The 18,915-nt window shown below is 35.6% G+C and overlaps 1 protein-coding gene across 3 annotated transcripts in view; it reads left to right on the top strand.

Moving 5' to 3' along the window:
• The window catches only part of HERPUD2 (HERPUD family member 2), a 40,693-nt gene extending 22,660 nt beyond the window's left edge, over positions 1-18,033 (top strand). For 2 of the 3 annotated variants that reach the window (XM_024750762.1, XM_024750765.1), the window contains 6 exons: positions 1,655-1,768; positions 4,253-4,407; positions 12,671-12,793; positions 15,569-15,892; positions 16,599-16,716; positions 17,174-18,033. In XM_024750762.1, the coding sequence (XP_024606530.1) occupies positions 1,655-1,768; positions 4,253-4,407; positions 12,671-12,793; positions 15,569-15,892; positions 16,599-16,716; positions 17,174-17,335 (996 nt within the window). In that variant the 3' untranslated portion in view covers positions 17,336-18,033. The remainder of the gene's footprint in view (positions 1-1,654; positions 1,769-4,252; positions 4,408-12,670; positions 12,794-15,568; positions 15,893-16,598; positions 16,717-17,173) is intronic. The other variant, XM_024750763.1, reaches the window with a different exon arrangement.
• The last annotated feature ends 882 nt before the right edge of the window (positions 18,034-18,915 follow it).

The raw sequence follows: 18,915 nt of genomic DNA, 5'->3' as shown, positions 1-18,915 counted from the left end.
TGGTTCGCGGGCCTCTCACTGTTGCGGCCTCTCCCGTTGCGGAGCACAGGCTCCGGATGCACAGGCTCAGCGGCCATGGCTCACGGGCCTAGCCGCTCCGTGGCATGTGGGATCCTCCTGGACTGGGGCACGAGCCCGTGTCTCCTACATCGGCAGGCAGACTCTCAACCACTGCACCACCAGGGAAGCCCCTAGACTTTGTTTTTTAGAGTAGTTTTAGGTTCACAGCAAAATTGAGCAGAGGGTATAGAGATTTCCCATATACCTCCTGCCTCCACACATACACAGCTACCCCCACTAAGAACATCCACGTCAGAGTGGTATAGTAGTTACAGTTGATGCCTACATTGACATCATTATCACCCCAAACCCATAGTTTCCATTAGGGTTCACTCTTGGTGGTGTACATTCTGTAGATTTTAACAAATGTAAAAATGACCTGTATCCACCATTATAGTATTGTACAGAATATTTCACTACCCCCCAAATCCTCTGTGCTTCACCTCTTCATTCTTTCCCTGTTTTTATCCTTAAAAACCTTTTTGCTATATGCTCTTTGAAATATATATTTATTATTTTACCCAAGTATAGCTAGAGGCTGCACATGCATACATTTAAAAAGGCTTTTGCTGCCAGAAATCATTTCCAACCAGAAGACTTAAAAGAAGAATGCCTCAGGACTTCCCTGGTGGTCCAGTGGTTAAGACTCTGCGCTTCCACTGCAGGGGGGCACGGGTTCGATCCCTGGTCTGGGAACTAAGATCCCACATGCTTTTTTTCTTTTTTTTAAATTTTGGCTGCACCATGCTGCATGTGGGATCTTAGTTCCCCAACCAGGGATTGAACGCACGCCCCCTGCATTGGAAGGTGGAGTCTTAACCACTGGACTGCCGGGGAAGTCCCTTTTCTTTCTTTTTTAAAATTGCTGAGCCATCCTTTGTTCTTCTCTGCCCCCCTTTATTCTCTTTCCTTTCTCCATCTTATTTACTTGCTTTATGCCTAACTATAAATATACTCATGAAATCGCTAAGCTAAAATGCCAATTCTAATCATTTTTAGAACATTTTCCTTCAGTCGTAGTTGTAGATTTATGGCAACACATTTGGAATATTTACAGAATATAGTTCAAATATATGCTTTATGTCTGTGCATAAGTGTTATAGATAAAAACAGTTTTTGACTTAAAAAAAAACACTATTGCTAAAACTAAGACAAATGAGATTATAGTGAAGTTACTTGAGTTTCTTTATTGCTGTAAGGTCTCAAATAATGAAAACATTTCACTACTCAAAGTTTGTAGGCCTAAACTTCAGTGTGACTATCACAGTTCTGATATTAACATGCTAGATGTTTTTATATTGAAATAATAGATAGTGCTGACACAACTTTACAGCAGTGTTTGCTTCAAAACGGCTTGGTATACAAAATAATCATTTTTTTCATATAGCAATTCCTGAGTATTGAGACCATTTTCTAAGCATGGACAAAATATTGAATTCACAAGGGTCCTAATGACAGCAATTTATTACTAATAAAATGGCTGTGGTAGGAAGGAACTTAAGTTCTGAATTAAGTATTTCTGCTTAGCTACTGACATTTTTGAGCTGTGTATTTTCCAGTACTACTCTTTAAATGTAATCTTCTTTAATTTTAGCAAGATGAGTATCATATGGTTCATCTAGTATGTACTTCGCGGACTCCTCCCAGTTCTCCAAAATCCAGCACCAGTAGAGAAAGTCATGAAGCATTGACATCCAGCAGCAATTCTGTGAGTTATTTTAGGCAGAGTAAATGTTGAAGTTTTCTGATTATCCTTTTTTGCCTTTAAAAACTAAGTGGAAAACAGAACAATTCGCTCTTGTGGGTTGTGAGACTGTGTTTTGAACAGCTCAAGTTAAGCATTTAAACTTCATTTTTAGAGACCCAATACACAGTGTTATCCCCTGAAGCCTGTTCCCCATGAGTTATAATTTGCTATATGGCAGGTCAGTAATAGATCCAATCTTCAGGGGTTTAATTACTGAAATACTCAAAAAACAATTATGATATGGTTATATAATATAAACTCTAGGGCGAGTATTTCAGAAATATTTAAAGTATTTGATATAGTATATTTAATCAAGGTAGATTAAATTATTTAAACTTTAAGTTTGCTAAATCTTCTTGGTAGATTGCTTAGTCAAGAACTTTGTTTTTTAAAATAATTGCATTTGAGCCTATATTCCAACTGTGGGAGGAATAATTACTTAACCTACTCAGTTCTTTCAGACTTGAGTATTCATTTCTCCCTTCTTATTTTTCCATCTGCTTAAAACTGTTTTGGAAATTTTAAAAACTAGTTGAACTTTTCAACTTAGATATTGTCTACAAGTTTTAGAGACACCGTCTCAAATCTTTTATATTAAATTATTTTTGGTTTCCCGTAAAAGCTTTATGTGACACTTTTGGAGGTGAAAGAAAAGGACTGGATGAGTGGAAGCTTGCTTAAAACTTCCTGGGCAGGGAACTTTTGTACTGCTAAGTGTACTTTCCTTCTTGCCAAGAATCTAGCCAAAACTTTAAGGAGGGGATGAATGGCATGGGTGATACAGATACTGCCAGTTAACTGCTTCTTTAAGAAACTAGATCTTCTAGTTGCTGTATTTAATTAGCATAGCCTCAATGGTATTTTCTAGTACCAGCCATGGGAGTTTAGCTTACATTAAATTGAGATATGTTTTGTCAATTAACCTAAGGGTCTTTCTATGTTTCCTACCTTGCATAAGAAGGGACAAAACCCTGGCATTGGCATAGAGTTCTGTGTATAGTCTTTGGACACAGTTGTGTTGCTCCTGTTTTTGTTGACAAAGAACCTTCTCACTTTTCTAGTGGTTCCTCGTTCATGATTTCATGTCATTAGTATATATATTCAGTTTTTTTAAGGTGTGTTATAAAAATCTAAAAAGTAACAAAGGAGAATTAAGTTGAATTCCTCTTAATTTTTTATGGCAGATAAATTTCAGTGGGACTTGAAAATGTCTTAAAAATCTGTTCATGAAAGAGTTATCCAATAAGGCCAGAAGTAATTAGTTCTAGAGAAATTAGGCTGTGCTGCCAAATGGCTAGGCCTTTCTTCTATTAATTTTTTAATGAACACCATATTTTGATGGTCCCTTTAACAAGAAATCATGCCAAAAAAGAACACTTTCCAGGTCATGTGCCTAACAATCAGGCTCCCTAGTAAGGTTTCTGGTGTCTGTGTGGTGTGGAATAACATCTTAAAGCTTTTGTTAGTTTTGCAAAAGACCAGTGTGTCCTTGGGCCCTTTCACATGGCAGGACTAAGGAAGGTAGAGAGGCAAAAAGACATGCTGTAAATAGGAAGGCAGTACAGGTAAATGCAATTTTAGTGAACTTGGAAGGATGTTGAAATTATTTTGTACCCAGCTTTTTAAAGTGGGGAATTTATATAAAATGTAATTGTGTTTTAAATTTACATAAAACACTTGACAAACTATTTTCAAGCAGTAGCAAATTGAGGTGGTCTTCAAGAGATTATATTGTTTGAGGTTATTGAATCTGTGAGTTACTGACATCACTGAAGCATGAGAATTTTAAAATCCTGTTTGGTATCTTGTTCATGTTGTAAAAAAACAATATTTGTTGGTAGTATCTATAAACTAATAGAATTTTGCAACTGAAAGAAATCTTGAAAATCTAGTTCAATCTCATTTTTTATAGGAAAGCTGAGACTCAGGGGTTAAGTGAATTTTAAGGTTATGTTCCTTGTTAATGTCAGAGATAACACAAAATTCTAGCATGTTCCTCAATATTTTAAACGAGTATACTACTAATAGCATGTTATACAGTAGCTGTTATACAGTAGTAGTTCATAGTAACTGTTAAGTGACACAGTTATTAGTACCATTTATTAAACACTTCCTATGTGTTAAGCATCATGAAGAGAGCTTTGTATGAATTTAATTTTCACAAATTTTGTGTGCTATTTTTTTGTATATAATTACTACTCAGCCCTTTATAGTTGAGAAATGGACTAATGTGTAATTAAGTGATTTTGATTTTCTAAACTCTTCAGTCTCGTAAGAATTAAAATATCTACCTATTAAGCTGGGCACAGGAGTCAAATTAGTAAATTTCTGAAATTCACTCTTTGCAGAGGGATTTAATAAGTACATTTTTAGCAATGTGTCTATAATATTGTGATTGTAATGAATTAAATCTCCTTGAAAAAATAATTACATTTTTGTTTGTAGAGTTCAGATCTGTCAGGATCATCAACTCCATCATCCAGTCAAGAAACCTTGTCTTTAGCTACCAGTTCGTCCTCAGAAGGATTGAGGCAACGAACCCTTCCACAAGCACAAACCGACCCAGCACAGAGTCATCAGTTCCCATATGTAATGCAAGGGTGAGTGAAACTGATAGCTGTGGGCCTCTTAAAAATCTGTGACTCCAGACTTTCATGGTAGCCCCCTTCAGTAATCAAAGTACGTTTGAAATTTACTCATATACCTAATTATATGTTTTGAGAATTAGAGGGTTAGGTGGAGCAGTGTTTTGTTTTGTTTTGTTTTGTTTTTTGCTGTCTCACACGGTTTGTGGGATTTTAGTTCACTGATCAGGAACTAAACCCCGGGCCCTCTGCAGTGAGAGCATGGAGTCCTAACCACTGGACCGCCAGGGAATTCCCAGGAGCAGTGCTTTTTTTTTTTTTTTTTTAAGTGAATGGTGTTTTGTTTTTTTTAATTTATTTATTTTATTTTTGGCTGTGCTGGGTCTTTGTTGCTGCACGTGGGCTTTTCTCTAGTTTAGGCGAGCGGGTGCTACTCTTCGTTGCAGTGCATGGGCTTCTTATTGCAGTGGCTTCTTTTGTTGTGGAGCATGGACTCTAGGTGTGAGGGCTCAGTAGTTGTGGCCCGCAGGCTCTAGAGTGCAGGCTTAGTAGATGTAGCGCACGGGCTTAGTTGTTCTGTGGCATGTGGGATCTTCCCGGACTCGGGCTCAAACCCATGTCCCCTGCATTGGCAGGCAGATTCTTAACCACTGTGCCACCAGGGAAGCCCAGGAGCAGTGCTTTTGAAAGCTGGTTGTACATTAGAATTGTCTAGGGCAGTACTTTTCAGTCTTTAATGTTTGTGCTAATCACCTGGAGATCTTATTAAGATGCTGGTTCTGATTCAGTAGGTCTTATGGGGCCTGAGATTCTGTATTTCCAGCAAGCTCCCCTGTGATGCTGATGCTTCTGATGCTTAGAACATACTTTGAATAACAAGGATCTAGGTAACTAAAATTTTTGTTTTTACTCAGTCTCACTATAGGTCTATGCAAATTAGTCTTCTGGGGAGCAGATGGGTGAATAAGAGTGTTCTTGGAAGAGTATAGGGCCCAATAATATGCTTTTAAAAACTTCCACTGGTGTTTATGATCAGCCAGGTAACAACTGAGGTAGAATAAAACTGTGATGTATTATGAAGGTATGCTAACCATTGCATGTTATCCAGAGTCTTTCTTGGAGGAGTTTACTCAAGAAGCTTGCTATGGCTACCTTATATTTAACAATTACAGCAGGCCTCTTTGGTTAGGCTGTTCCAGGGGGGAATGCAGTCGACAGCCACAGCATATCTTTCAGACAGCTCAGAAAGGAGGATCTTGGAGAGTACAGTTTAGACCTGGGTTATGTCTGAAACCAGAGTACTTTTGAAGTAAAGGAAACATGAATAATAGGTAGTGATAGTTGTTTTGTGTTGCATATCATGCTGTGGGACCGCAGTGTGTGACAGTGCTCCAGATCCATGATGGTGAGGCTGGAAATAAGGAAATGGCTAGGACTCCTCAGAATGGTAGTAAGTGATATAACCAAGGAGTAGCCACTGATTGTTATGCCAAACAGGATGTAATAACATACAGGTACTTTCTACTTAGAACTTTAAGCTTAATTCAATTCTTAATGCAGAAAAACAAAGCGGAGTATATAGCAAAATATTTAAAAGACTCATCTGTCTCATATTCTTGAGTTTTTCTTCTAAAAATAAGTGTTTAGATGAGGCTGATTGTAGACTTTTATGAAGCATCCTATGAAACTATCAATATTTTTGTTTTCAGAAAATGATTATTACAAACCAAAATTTAGTTATTTATAAAAAACAGTGTTGTCACGGTTTACATTATAGAATAATGGCTTAAAATACTTTCTATCTTATGACAGTGATTCCTTTCCTGTCTTTTTTGCAGAGTAAGACAGTTCAGTTCCTCTTAATTTATACAGAGTGATATTACTAATATTTTACCAAATACGGTGGTAGTGATAGAAAGTGAGAAAATTATGGATATAATAAACCTGGAAGAATATGCAATGACATGTTAATAATAGTTATCTCTGCACAATAAGATTTTTAACTCTTTCTCATACTTAACAGTGAGTATATCTTGTAATAAACAAAACAAAGTATGTAAAGTTGCGTATCTTCAGAATAAGACCATGGTTATCTTGGGAAAAGATTAATAATTTCTTTAGGCTGTTGAGAAAATCAACAAACTTTGGAGACAAAGGCGTTTAGCTCTTAGAAGTATATAAAACAGATTAGAAAAATCTGAAATAGTGTTTATTTTGCTAAAAATGAGTATTAAGATGATAAGCAATAAAATCCTTAAAGATTTGAGCTTCACTTAGGGAATCTATTACTAGATGAATAATGTTTTAAATCAGGAGGGCAGTATAGCTTAGTGGATGTACAGATTCAGGAGCCAGCCTGCCTTGGTTTGAATCCTGGCCCTAACCACTGACTAACTTGGGCAAGTCTCTTCTCTACTTTGTTTCAGTTTGCTCATGATCTGGAGATAACGGTACTTATCATACAGGATTTCTGTGTGGCTTAAGAGTTCATGTATGTAAAGTGTTTACTGATGTGTTAGCAGTTATTTATAAATTCATTCATATTTATAAATGAATGTTGTACATTCATTCAGCAAACAGATTTATAGTCATCTGTGAGTCTGATACACTGAACATTTGAACGAATGCCAGTGCTAGGTGCTGGAAAATGAATCTATATTTGGAAAGAGCACTTTGTGATTTACAAAACAATTTAAGTGAAAGTTCAGTAAATAGGTTATTCAGTTCAACAATGAACGTGATTTAATTTCATCTTATAGTTGTAATTTTTTACTAATGAAGACTTTACATCTGTCCTTAAGTAAATTTTATTGAACATAGCCTTAGCCTTAAATGTACAAGAGCAGTAATTTAGTGACCTTGAAGAACTCACCAACAAAATATAATCTCTGCACACCTTTTTTAGACTTCAGTACAGCTTATGTTTAACTAGTCACATGTGTTTTCCACCATGTAGGTTAGTACTCTCAATCTTTAGTGAACTTGTTAAAATTGCTAAATTGTGATCCCTACTCCCTGAGTTTTTGAATCACTAGGTTTAGGGTAGTGCTTAGGAATCTGCCAACTTAACAGCATTCTGGGAACCTCACTTTTTAAGAAGCTGTAATGCAGGTGATAATTTGCCCATCAAGATCTTGAGGAAACATGAGAAGACCAAACAGTACATGTATATCACCACATTGGCTATCCATTTATAATGGCACATTTATAAATCTTGACTGACTGTTTTGGACTCAGTGTGCTGTGCTGTCATATTTATTTAACTCCAAAAACTGCTGACTGGTTTATAGAATACCCACTGTTTTGTACACTCAATTCCCCCCCCCGAAATAGTAACAACCTTGTTTTATAATTACTAAAACTGAAAACCTACTCATTGTACCCTTCTGTGTTATCCGATTTTTTAATAGTAAAAATCGCTTATAACCCACCACCCAGAAATAACTGTTGCTAACATTTTTGTAGTTTCCTTCCAAATAATTTTCTAAGTATGCTTTTTAAATAGAAATACCATACTATTTTATTTTATAAACCTTTTAAAAAAGCATAGTGTAGCCTGGACATAGTTCCAGATCAAATATAAATCTACAACATTTAAAGTCTGTATTAGCAGTAAGTTTAGCCAAGGAGGTGAAAGAGCCATGCACTGAAAAGTATAAGACAATGATGAAAGAAATTGAAGACACAAATAAATGGAAAGATATTCCATGCTCATGGATTAGAAGAATTAGTGTTGTTAAAATGTCCATACTACTCAAAGCAATCTGTAGATTCAGTCAATCCCTATCATTATTCCAAATGATATTTTTCACAGAAATAAAACAAACAATCCTAAAGTTTGTGTGGAACCACAAAAGACCTCAAATAGCCAAAGCAATCTTGAGAAAGAAGAGCAAAGCTAAAGGCATCACACTTCCTGATTTCAAACCATACTATAAAGTAACAGTAATTAAAACAATATGGTATTGGCATAAAAACAGACACATAGATCAATGGAACAGAATAGAGAACCCAGAAATAAACCCATACATATATAGTCAATTAATTTATGACAAAGGAGGCAATAATATATAATGAGGAAAAGACAGTCTCTTCAATAAATGGTGTTGGGAAAACTGAACAGCCACATGCAAAAGAATGAATCTAGGCTACTGTTTTATACCATACTTAAAAATTAACTCAAAATGGGAATTCCTTGGCAGTCCAGTGGTTAGGACTCTGTGCTTTCACTGCCGAGAGCACAGGTTCAATCCCTGGTCGGGGAACTAAGATCCTGCAAGCTGTGGGGCATGGCCAAAAAAAAAAAAAAGTTACCTCAAAATGAATTTGACTTGAATGTAAGACTTGAGATGCTTCTAAGAGCTTGACCAGGTCCTCACAGTAAATACCAGAGAGGAATTCCTTCGTGTTTCTAGCAAGCAGAGGAGAAAAGAAAATGATTTTGAAATAACGCCAGACCATTCTGTTCTTCTTAACAAGGTCTGCCCTCAGGAGAAACGATTTTACCAGAACATCACATGCTAGGGTTTATCAGAGCCTAACCTACTTGGTGCTTCTCAGTATTCCTTCCCCTTAGGTGGACAGGATGGGCGGACGGGATTGGAGTTGAGTGTTTCCCTTCCCCCAAGTATGGTTCTTTTTTGTCTTTAGAATTTATCCTATTGCAGTTAAAATACTATGTTTTGAAGTCAGTAGAATAAATCTTCTCTGTGTGATGTGCTGCAGACTTGATACACGAGTTCATTTGTTTCCATATCTTTGAAATTTTTTTATGTCTTGTTATTTTTTCTTTTTGATTTAGCTTTTTTCTTAATTGCATAAAACATTTCTATGGTTCCAGCCTCAAATCTATAAAACAAGATACATTAAGAGCCCTGCTTTCGTTTTATTCCCTTTTCCTGTTCTCTCTCTCCCCATAATATAATACGTAACTACTTTTATGACTTTTTGGTTTTGGTTTATCCTTCCACTGTTTCATAGTGAAAATTTAAGAAAGTGTGTATACACACACGTACACACAATGTGTATACACACATATAAATATATCCTTTTCATTCTAACATGAAAGATAGCATATTATACATATTCTGCACCTTGCTTTTTAACAAAATATCACATAACAGAATATACAGGAGGTCATTCTGTGGGAGGATATGGAGATTTTCATTCCTTTTTACATCTGCACACCAATTCACTGACTGCATAAATTGTGAAATCCACTCTCCTATTGATGAATATTTGAGTTATTTTCCATCTTTACTTTTACAAATAGTGTTGTAATGAATAGCTTTGTGCATATATCATTTCAGATTTTTGCCATTTATATTTAGGATAGACTCCTAGAAGTAGAAGTAGGTCAAAGTAGATAGATCAGAGAATAAATGCCTTCATAGGACTGGAATTAAAAACAGGTGACGTAAGCATGCTGATAAGTGCTATGATAAGGTTTTCTCTTTTCAATCATGAGCTACTGTCCTTGTTTTCAGTTTCTCTCTGTTATTAGGGGAAAGGAGGCCGGGAGTGGGAGTAGGCTGAGTGTGTGGCTCCTAAGAGGGATGAGTACGTACAAAGGCTTAAAAGGGCAGACATGTGAAAATTTTTTCCATATTTCATATTTCTTTAAGCTAATTCTCAGGATCAGAATTACTTGGGCAGTTGAGTATAAGTGAACATTTTTAAAGGTATTTAATTTTATGAAATTGTTTTTTAAAGCCTTATTCCAATTTATCCTCCTGGCGATGAAAGAGTTGGGTTTCACTTGTACCCCTTGCCAACACTGGATATTGGCAGATAAAAAATCCCTATCTTTATTTTATTTGCATTTATTTGGTGTCCTAATGATTATTTCAATTTCTATGAGTTCTTTATATAGAAAAGATACTAACTAATATTTATTGTAAACTTTTTTTCTAAGCTCAGTATCTTTAAATTTTATGTTGTCAAATACGTTATCTTTTTTGTGCTTTCTTCTATTGTTTATAAGTTAGGAAAGTCTTCCTCCTTCCATAGTTTTGGTAAATAGTCAATTCTAATTGCATCTAGATTTTCTATGGTTTAACTCAATACTTTATTTTAGTCTACTTGAAACTCATTTGAATATGGAATGAGGTGAACCTTTAAACTCCCTTCCCCCAACCACCAATTTGGTCATCACTTTTCCCAGCTCCAAATAATAATTCTCTATTGTGTTATTTAACGATGCATCCTCTAGAATATATTAAATTCTTATGTAATATGTTTCACTACTCTATTATTATGTGCTTTAACAGTAACTTTATAATTTCATATCAAATAAACTCTTTTTTCTTGTTTTCTGTAGAGTACCAAATATATAACATCTTGTCTGAAGGATAATTAACACAATGGAAAATTGTAGTATACCAACCTGGGCCTGGAATGTACCTTAGCAATTATACAGTCCAGTAGTTTTTAACTTATTGGTGAGAAAGGGAAGAAGCATATGGGAATCATCTAGGGGAATTTATTAATTTATTTTCTTGACAACATAGTTTCAGTGATCACATTTATGTTTTTGGCTGCAGGAAGGTGAGGTGGGAAGCTATAGTAATTTTTTCTAAGTGATTGTTAGTGGCCTTTTCTTCCCTTGACCTTTAAAAACAGTGACAAAGTCCAGTCTTCACATTTAACAGTTGAAGTAATGGACTTGTGTGAGGTTATATTTCCTCTTAGTGGTAGAGATCGGTTGAGTTCTACTTTTAGGGGGATGAGTTTTTTCTTAGTTGGAAATACTAAGAAAATTTAAATATATACCTAGATACTGACTAATATTATGGCTAATACTTGATTTAGATAGTTTTCATTTTGCTCAGATGCATCAGTTCACTGGGGGAAATGCTAACAGCATTTATACAAATGCCAAAACATTTATATAAATGTTTTATAATACGTCTCTGCTCCAGTGGTATGGCTTTCTCTCCAGATTTGATCACTAATTGATATCTTTTTAAATGTATAGGTGGGGTAAGGTTCTTTTCCTCTTCTTATACAGGACTTGTTTATCAAGAGCTGGGAGGAACTCTCATGGAGGATTCTCTGCTTTTCCTTCTTCATTCAGTATGTGGGAAAGCTTGGGAAGTAGTGGGGAGGGCTGCATTCAGGAGGCAGGAGGATCTTCTGAGGATGGGAGCCACTGTATGGCTCCTATTATTCCTCCAAGGATGAGGAAATATCAGGTTACATGCAGGAGAGTTGATGCCTTAATCTAGCACCAAGTTGCCTTTAGTACAGTTTGTTGATAAGTCTTAGCCTCCCAAGCTCTTCTAAATTAGGTTTCTATAATCAAATTTTACTAATTGTATGTTAACAGTCTTTAGAATATAAAATTAAAGTTCATGAATTTGTTAATTATTCTTGTCTCACTCTGGATAGATCAAACTAATATTAGCTAAGATAAAATTCAAGTAATAGGAAGAAAAGGAGAATTACAAAATTCACAAATTCTGCAGTTACTTATATGTTTATCCCTGTAGTTGTCTTGAGGTATGCGAATTTCTGCAAACCTCACATTACACACTTTGAAGTCATATTCAGAGTTAGTGGTAGGGGAGAGTAAAAATAAAAATAGCTAACATTTACTGAGTACAGACTAGCAACCCTGTGAGGAAGATTCTATTATTAGCCCCATTTTAGAGATGAGAAAACTGAGGCATAGAAAAGTTAAATGTGGGCTTCTAAAAAAAAAAAAAAAAAGAAAAGTTAAATGTGACCACCCACAAATTTTACTGAATTAATAGAATTTTAATCTACTTTAGGAATGCATGTATAAATATGTCTGCTAATCTTGGTTATTTAACTAAAAAATATTTTACAGATTTTAATAATGTTCATTTATTATTTTACAGTTGATAGGTGCTATGTTTTAAATAATATTTTATAACTAATGTAAAATATCCTTTTGCTAATTCCCCCAAGTTTAGGGTTTTTGGTTCTCAAGAAGAATGTACTAAAAATGTAATGAAAGTATTTTTTGACTTCTGTGCTGAAATGAGAAGATAGCAGATGTTTAATCTGGCCGCACATTTGCTTTATTTTTCCATTAAAATTGGGCTGTGATGTTACTTGTTCTGTATACTTGGGGTCAGGGTCATCTTACATAAGCTATAATGTCTTACTTGAGGAATGCTGAAAATAAGTATTTTTCATTAAGATTTAATACGTTTGTCAATGGATTACTTGTAGTTCAGAAATAAAAATGTAGAGAAATGCTTTCAACTTCTTCTGGAGCATTAAAAGACATTTCTTTATTATTCGATTTTAGAAATGTAGACAACCAGCTTCCTGGGCAGGCTGTTCCGGCTGGATTCCCAGTGTATCCCGCTTTCAGCCCACTGCAGATGCTATGGTGGCAACAGATGTATGCGCATCAGTATTATATGCAATAGTAAGTTAATTTGAGTTTATCTTTTTACTCATTGTGTTATTTGCTTTATTTTCTTTTTGATTCTAAGTAAGTTGATTTGGGATTTCATTTACTGATGTGTTTCATTGGTTTTTAAAAATTATTTTAAAGTATTTGGCTAAAGGAAAAAGGGTTCACATCTTGTTCACATCAACTAAACCTATTCTCTGCTTCTCTGTCTCTCCCCTAATTATATTTAGCAGTATTCAGGTGCTTTCTTTAATAGAACATTTTATCTATTTAAGAGGAGAAAACTTACACTGGAAGGCAGCAAATCTACGTGAAGGTAGGATGTCGAATAAGAAAGGGAATAGAAAGAATCGTATGTCAGGGAGGCTCATACTGATGTAGGGCTCAGTTGTGGCTAATATGCTCTCTGGACTGTTGGTATTTTAGTAAGTCTTGCTTCTGATCAGCATGGAACAATCTTAGTACCAAATACAGTTTCTCGGTTTTCTTTCTTCTGGACTTCCTGTGTGTTCATTTAACATTTCTAGCTTCTCTTTAATGTTTTCCTGTCCTTGTTTCTGTGATTCTGTCATCCTCTTCATTCTTTTTCTCTTTCTGATCACTCATTTTGTGTCGTTTGTTTTTTCCCTTTTTCTAAATGGTAACATTTCTTGTTCAGTTAGGTATTTGTATACCTGCCATGTGCCTTGTGATACTCAGTCTGGTAGGGAAGATAGGATTCAGTCCTGGGCCAGTCATCTTGGATTTCCTTTTTCCGTGGCCTTAGTTGTTAGCTCTCTGTGATGACTCCCGTTCTTCATCTTCTGTGCCTCCTCTTGTGTCTCCACTTAATTGTTGGAGATTTCCATAGAGAAATTTGCCTTTCCCTTAAATGCAGTATGTCTGAAATTTAACTGCACCATCCTCTTAAGTGCATTTTCCTTCTTGACTTCCTTGTCAGTGATACTGTCTCTTCTTAATCATCCTCCAAGCTCTTAGCCTTAGTCAGTTTTGATTCTGGCTTCTGTTATCCCTGAATCCAACAACTTACCAAGATGAGTTAGTATGTTGTTTCTAGCTTCTGTCCTTCCCTATATCTTACTTTCAATATTTTGTGAAGATCTTTTCTAATATTAGACCCACTTTACTGCAATCGCTTTTTCTCCTTTTAGGCTCTTTACTATATTTCATTGTACTACTGCCAGGTTAATTTGCGTAACACATAATTGAGTCTGTCATTCTCCATCCCCTAAAACATCTGATGGCTCTCTTGCCTACAGTGTGAAGTCTGTATCCTTATCCTTCCTCTAGAGCTTACCCCAGGAAGCTACCTGCTTTATTAACTTCATATCCTAATGCTCTCCCGTATAACCCCTTGGCTCCAGGAAGCCTCTTTATACCTTACCTGTCGCCATAGTAATGGTTATCATTTGAGTGACTGCTTTGTCCTTAGTACTCCACTAGATGCTTTACACCCCTTGTCTTGTTTATAACCTCAAAAGAACTGTGTAAGATAATTGGGGCTTATCGCAGTTTGCTACTGAATCATATAACCTTATGTACATCATTTAACTTCTGAGCCTCAAGTTTTCACATTTAATTAAATAACTCACCTATGAATCAGAATGTCCATGAGATAGGAAGTGTTTTGGAAATGAAAGAACCCTCTACATATACAATGTATTAGATAACTGGCTTAAATATAGGCTTTTGTAGCCTAGAAAACTTCTATTTTATTTTATTTTGCTATCTTGATTTTAAAACTTTATTGTAGAAAAATTTCAACATATAAAAAGATAGAAGAGTGAAATGAATCCCTGTGTTCTCATCACCCAGCTTTTCAACATTTATCAATTCATGACAGTCTGGTTCTACAACTTTCCCCCCTTTGCTAAATAATTTAAAGCAAATTTCAGATATATTATCATTTTACTGGGAGTCTTTTAAAGGAAAATTTATTCTGACTTTTAAGCAATCAAATTATAAGCAAACTTCAGGACCACAGTTCTTCATAACTTGATAAGGACCTACACCAGTGTTCTCCAGATGGAGTTCCCAAAAGTCAGGATTGGGGTTGAGGGATTGTTACCTGGATCTTGTTAATATTTTAAAATACTAATACAAATAATTTATCACTTAGAGTGGACACACAGGGTAATGATTAATGTCCTTTTTTTTTTTTTTTTTTTTGCGGTACGCGGGCCTCTCACTGTTGTGGAGCACAGGCTCCAGATGCGCAGGCTCAGCGGCCATGGCTCACGGTCCCAGCTGCTCCGCGGCATGTGGGATCTTCCCGGACCGGGGCACGAACCCATGTTCCCTGCATCGGCAGGCGGACTCTCAACCACTGTGCCACCAGGGAAGCCCTGATTAATGTACTTTTTTAGACAAATCTTTCAAAACACGGGTCTAAGGAACAGGTGGTGGGTGTGGGGGTCATTTATCCTCTGTAGAAGAGCAAAAGAGGCCATTAGTGAAAAGTTTTGGAAAAAGATCTGTCATTACCTTATAATTTAGTGCAAGAGAGAAACAGTAGTGATCACATGGCTGTTCTTATCTCTTCCACCTCTCCCCTGCTAACCTAGACTACCAGGCTGGGAGAACATCCTTTCCTGAGCTACTCCTGCCATCCATGTTGGCCCCACTTTTCCACTGGGAATTATGCTTACCTAGGAAATGAGGTGCGGGAGTTGTGATATTCTATATTAGGTTTATGACAAATACATATGACTTCCCAGGAAGTTTTGAAAAATATAGTATATAAATGTTTTTGTTTTTTTTTAATATTTATTTTGGTGAATATTTCAGTCAAGCTGCAGTTTCAGCTCAGGCCACATCAAATGCCAACCCAGCCCAGCCTGCTGCTTCACAGCCTCTAAATCTGGCACACGTTCCTGGAGAAGAACCCCCACCAGCTCCAAACCTAGTGGCCCAAGAAAATCGACCCATGAATGAGAATGTTCAAATGAATGCACAGGGAGGTCCAGTGCTAAACGAAGAAGACTTCAGTCGAGACTGGCTAGACTGGATGTACACGTTCTCACGAGCTGCAATTCTCCTTAGCATTGTGTACTTCTATTCTTCTTTTAGTCGGTTTATCATGGTAATGGGAGCCATGCTACTGGTTTATTTGTGAGTGATGTTCATTCACTTTGTGTGGTTTCTTTTAATTACTTTCTAAAACTGTTCAGCACGGAATCTGGCATGTGGTAGTCTGTTGTGAATGCTGCGTCAAGGAGTATGAATGTTGGTCTTCAGATATCTGGCATCAGAAGCAAAGCAGGTTATGTAACGTAAGAACATTTATCAGAATTGTCTAGGAGCAGATTTTTTCCTTTACTGTCTTTTATAAAAATTGTTAGTTCAGTTAGACATGCTCTATCAATTACTTAAAACTTGAGGTGTGTATGATGCAGTCTTGCAGAGGATATGCTTTTTAATTAATTATAGTTATCAATAGTAAGTCCTATAGGTATAGGTCAGATTTTTTTTCATAAGCAGACTAACTGTCCCTTGCCCCCCCTTTTTCCCAAGAGGCAAACAAATATCTAGTTGAATTTCATTTTGAAAAATATCAAAAAATGATTTTATGACTCCTGATTTGTCTTAATATCTAGCATAGAGTCAGTTAAGCTCATGATAAACTTTAGACTTCAATTGATTCCTGTTTTCCTGTCACTGCTTTGAGAGGGGTAGTTCTTGGCCTGAAGTAGGAGGTTTGGTCTTTTCATTTATCATAGTTCTAATCATTTTTCTCTTGTAGGACACTAATGTTTGATAGTGTTACAAATAAAAACAGTTGTGACTTATTTTCTTTTCTCTTTATTTTACTGAGCAGACACCAAGCTGGATGGTTTCCTTTTAGGCAAGAAGGAGGTCAGCAACAGGCTCCCAACAATAATGCCGAAGTCAACAATGATGTGCAGAATGCAAACAATCTAGAACTTGAAGAAATGGTATGCTAATGAGGTTTTCGTATACTTTAAATATAGATGTTTCTTCAGCACTGTATGAGACCAACATAACAAAAGACTCTTGGGGTATTCCACAGTATTGAAGAAAAGTTAACATGTAAATGTGTGGTTTCATCTAGGAGAACTTATAATACTGTCAGTCATATATTAGAATTAAGTGGAAAGAACTAATATCATTCTTCCCAAAAATAGTCTAAAAAGAAAATTATGCACACAGTGAGAATTTATCGTATTAAACTGGCAGTTATCCCTTTGAACTTGAATGAGGAATTTATCAATTTTGGATTTAATGAAGATTTCTAATGACCATGAAGTTCCGCTTCCTTATTATATGCTCATATTCCTCCTTTGGGAAGAATCTAGCTCTCTCCTTTTCTGTCATGAGTTAATGGTAGCTGTTCAGATCACTTAGGAATATGTTTCTTCTTTCGTTTGAAAGGAGCGTCTTATGGATGATGGGCTTGAAGATGAGAGTGGAGAAGATGCAGGTGAAGATGCCAGTGCAATTCAAAGGCCTGGATTAATGGCATCAGCTTGGTCTTTTATCACCACCTTCTTTACTTCACTAATACCAGAGGGGCCTCCCCAGGTTGCCAATTAGACCTGAAAAACTGTGCCAGTTGCAAAGGAGGGTCTGAATTTAGGAAAGTGTTTTAAATAACAGTGCAATTTCAAAAAAATTTATTACTTTCTTTTCATCATCATGTATAGAGGTGTTTTTTTCTTCTTTAAGCTTCTCATGCATATGAATATTTTAAGCACAAATGGACTACTAAATGTGTGATTTTTTTTTAAAGATCTTAACAGAACATAGCGTAATATTGGTCTTCCAGGTTTTATTAATTTCAATTATGTATATTATACCAAGACAGACCTGTTTGTGTGTCTTCTTTAAAGAGCTGCTTCACATATAAATGTCTAGCTAATATCTCAGCCCTTCAATATATAATTTGAATACATATATCTATTTTCTGTGAATTATCCTGAAAGTTTTAAACAGAATGACCTCATAGTTTTTAACAAAGAATATTATTTACCTAAAATGTGCTAGTAGCATCTTGCCCAGCCATAAAGCAATAAACTTCTCAATAATCTTAATTTTGACATTTGAATAAATGGAAACTTTCTATTTTAAGGGCATATCCCCTCGATTGGAATTAGTACCTTAAAAAAAAAAGGCAGCTCTTCAATGGAATTAATAGTGATATAAAATGTTTGATATAGGCAGTACTTTTATAAAATAAGATTCTGGAAATTGCTCCCTGTAATTTTTTAAAATAAAAGGTCAATTATGGTAAACTGTCTTATGGGCTATTTATTCAAACTCTTCCATAATGTACCCATTACATGCAAAAATCTATGTAAATTTTAGTAGTTTTTTGGGTTGCTAAAGTCTTCAAGGTCATTTTCACCTCTTTCCATTCCAGATGGATATCTTCTAGTTCTCAGGTAGTCTGAAACCTTATTTTTAGTTTATTTAAAAATCCCTGTGAAAGTTAATTCAGTATTTCTTAAGAAAGGAGTAAGTCTCTTATAGGGTAGCTTAAAATTGAATAAATGAGGATAGGAGAGCTTACTATGGAAGAACTTTTATCTCACATGATATGTATTTTAAAGTAATATATGGTACTGGTACAGTAATATATGATTAGATAATAGAACAAAATATAAAATTAAGAAGAGTCCATGAATTATTCTCTAAGTATTTTACTTCCAGTGTTAAAGGTGACATTTCAAGGGTAACTGGTTAACCCTTTGAAAAGTAAAATTAGGTTTCTGTTTATAGATGTCAGTCAAAACATCATGATTGAATACGAGCAGTTCAACCATGAAATTACTAATAAAAAATATAGATGAATACTTATATAATATTGGGAGGAGAAAATACCTTTATAGCAGAATCCCTAAAAGAAAAGGTTGCTTATGTATATAATGTTTTGACATATAATTAAAAGGCAAACAGGAAAAAAATATTAAAAAGGTAGTAAGTCTTAAATTTAGCTTAAAAAAAAGACAAAATCCCAGTAGGAAATGGGCAAGGGCAATCTCTTAGTCAGCTTGGGCTGCTATGCTAAATTACTGCAGGCTGGGGGCTTAAACAACAAGCATTTATTTTCCACAGTTCTGGAGGCTGAGAAGTCTGAGACCAAGGTTTTGGCAGATTTAGTATCTGGTGAAGGC

The sequence above is a fragment of the Neophocaena asiaeorientalis genome, unplaced genomic scaffold, assembly GCF_003031525.2.
Source record: "Neophocaena asiaeorientalis asiaeorientalis breed wild unplaced genomic scaffold, Neophocaena_asiaeorientalis_V1.1 scaffold164, whole genome shotgun sequence".
NCBI lineage: Eukaryota > Metazoa > Chordata > Mammalia > Artiodactyla > Phocoenidae > Neophocaena > Neophocaena asiaeorientalis.
The sequence above is the reverse complement of the archived record's forward strand: the minus strand, read 5'-3'. Positions and strand labels throughout refer to the sequence as shown.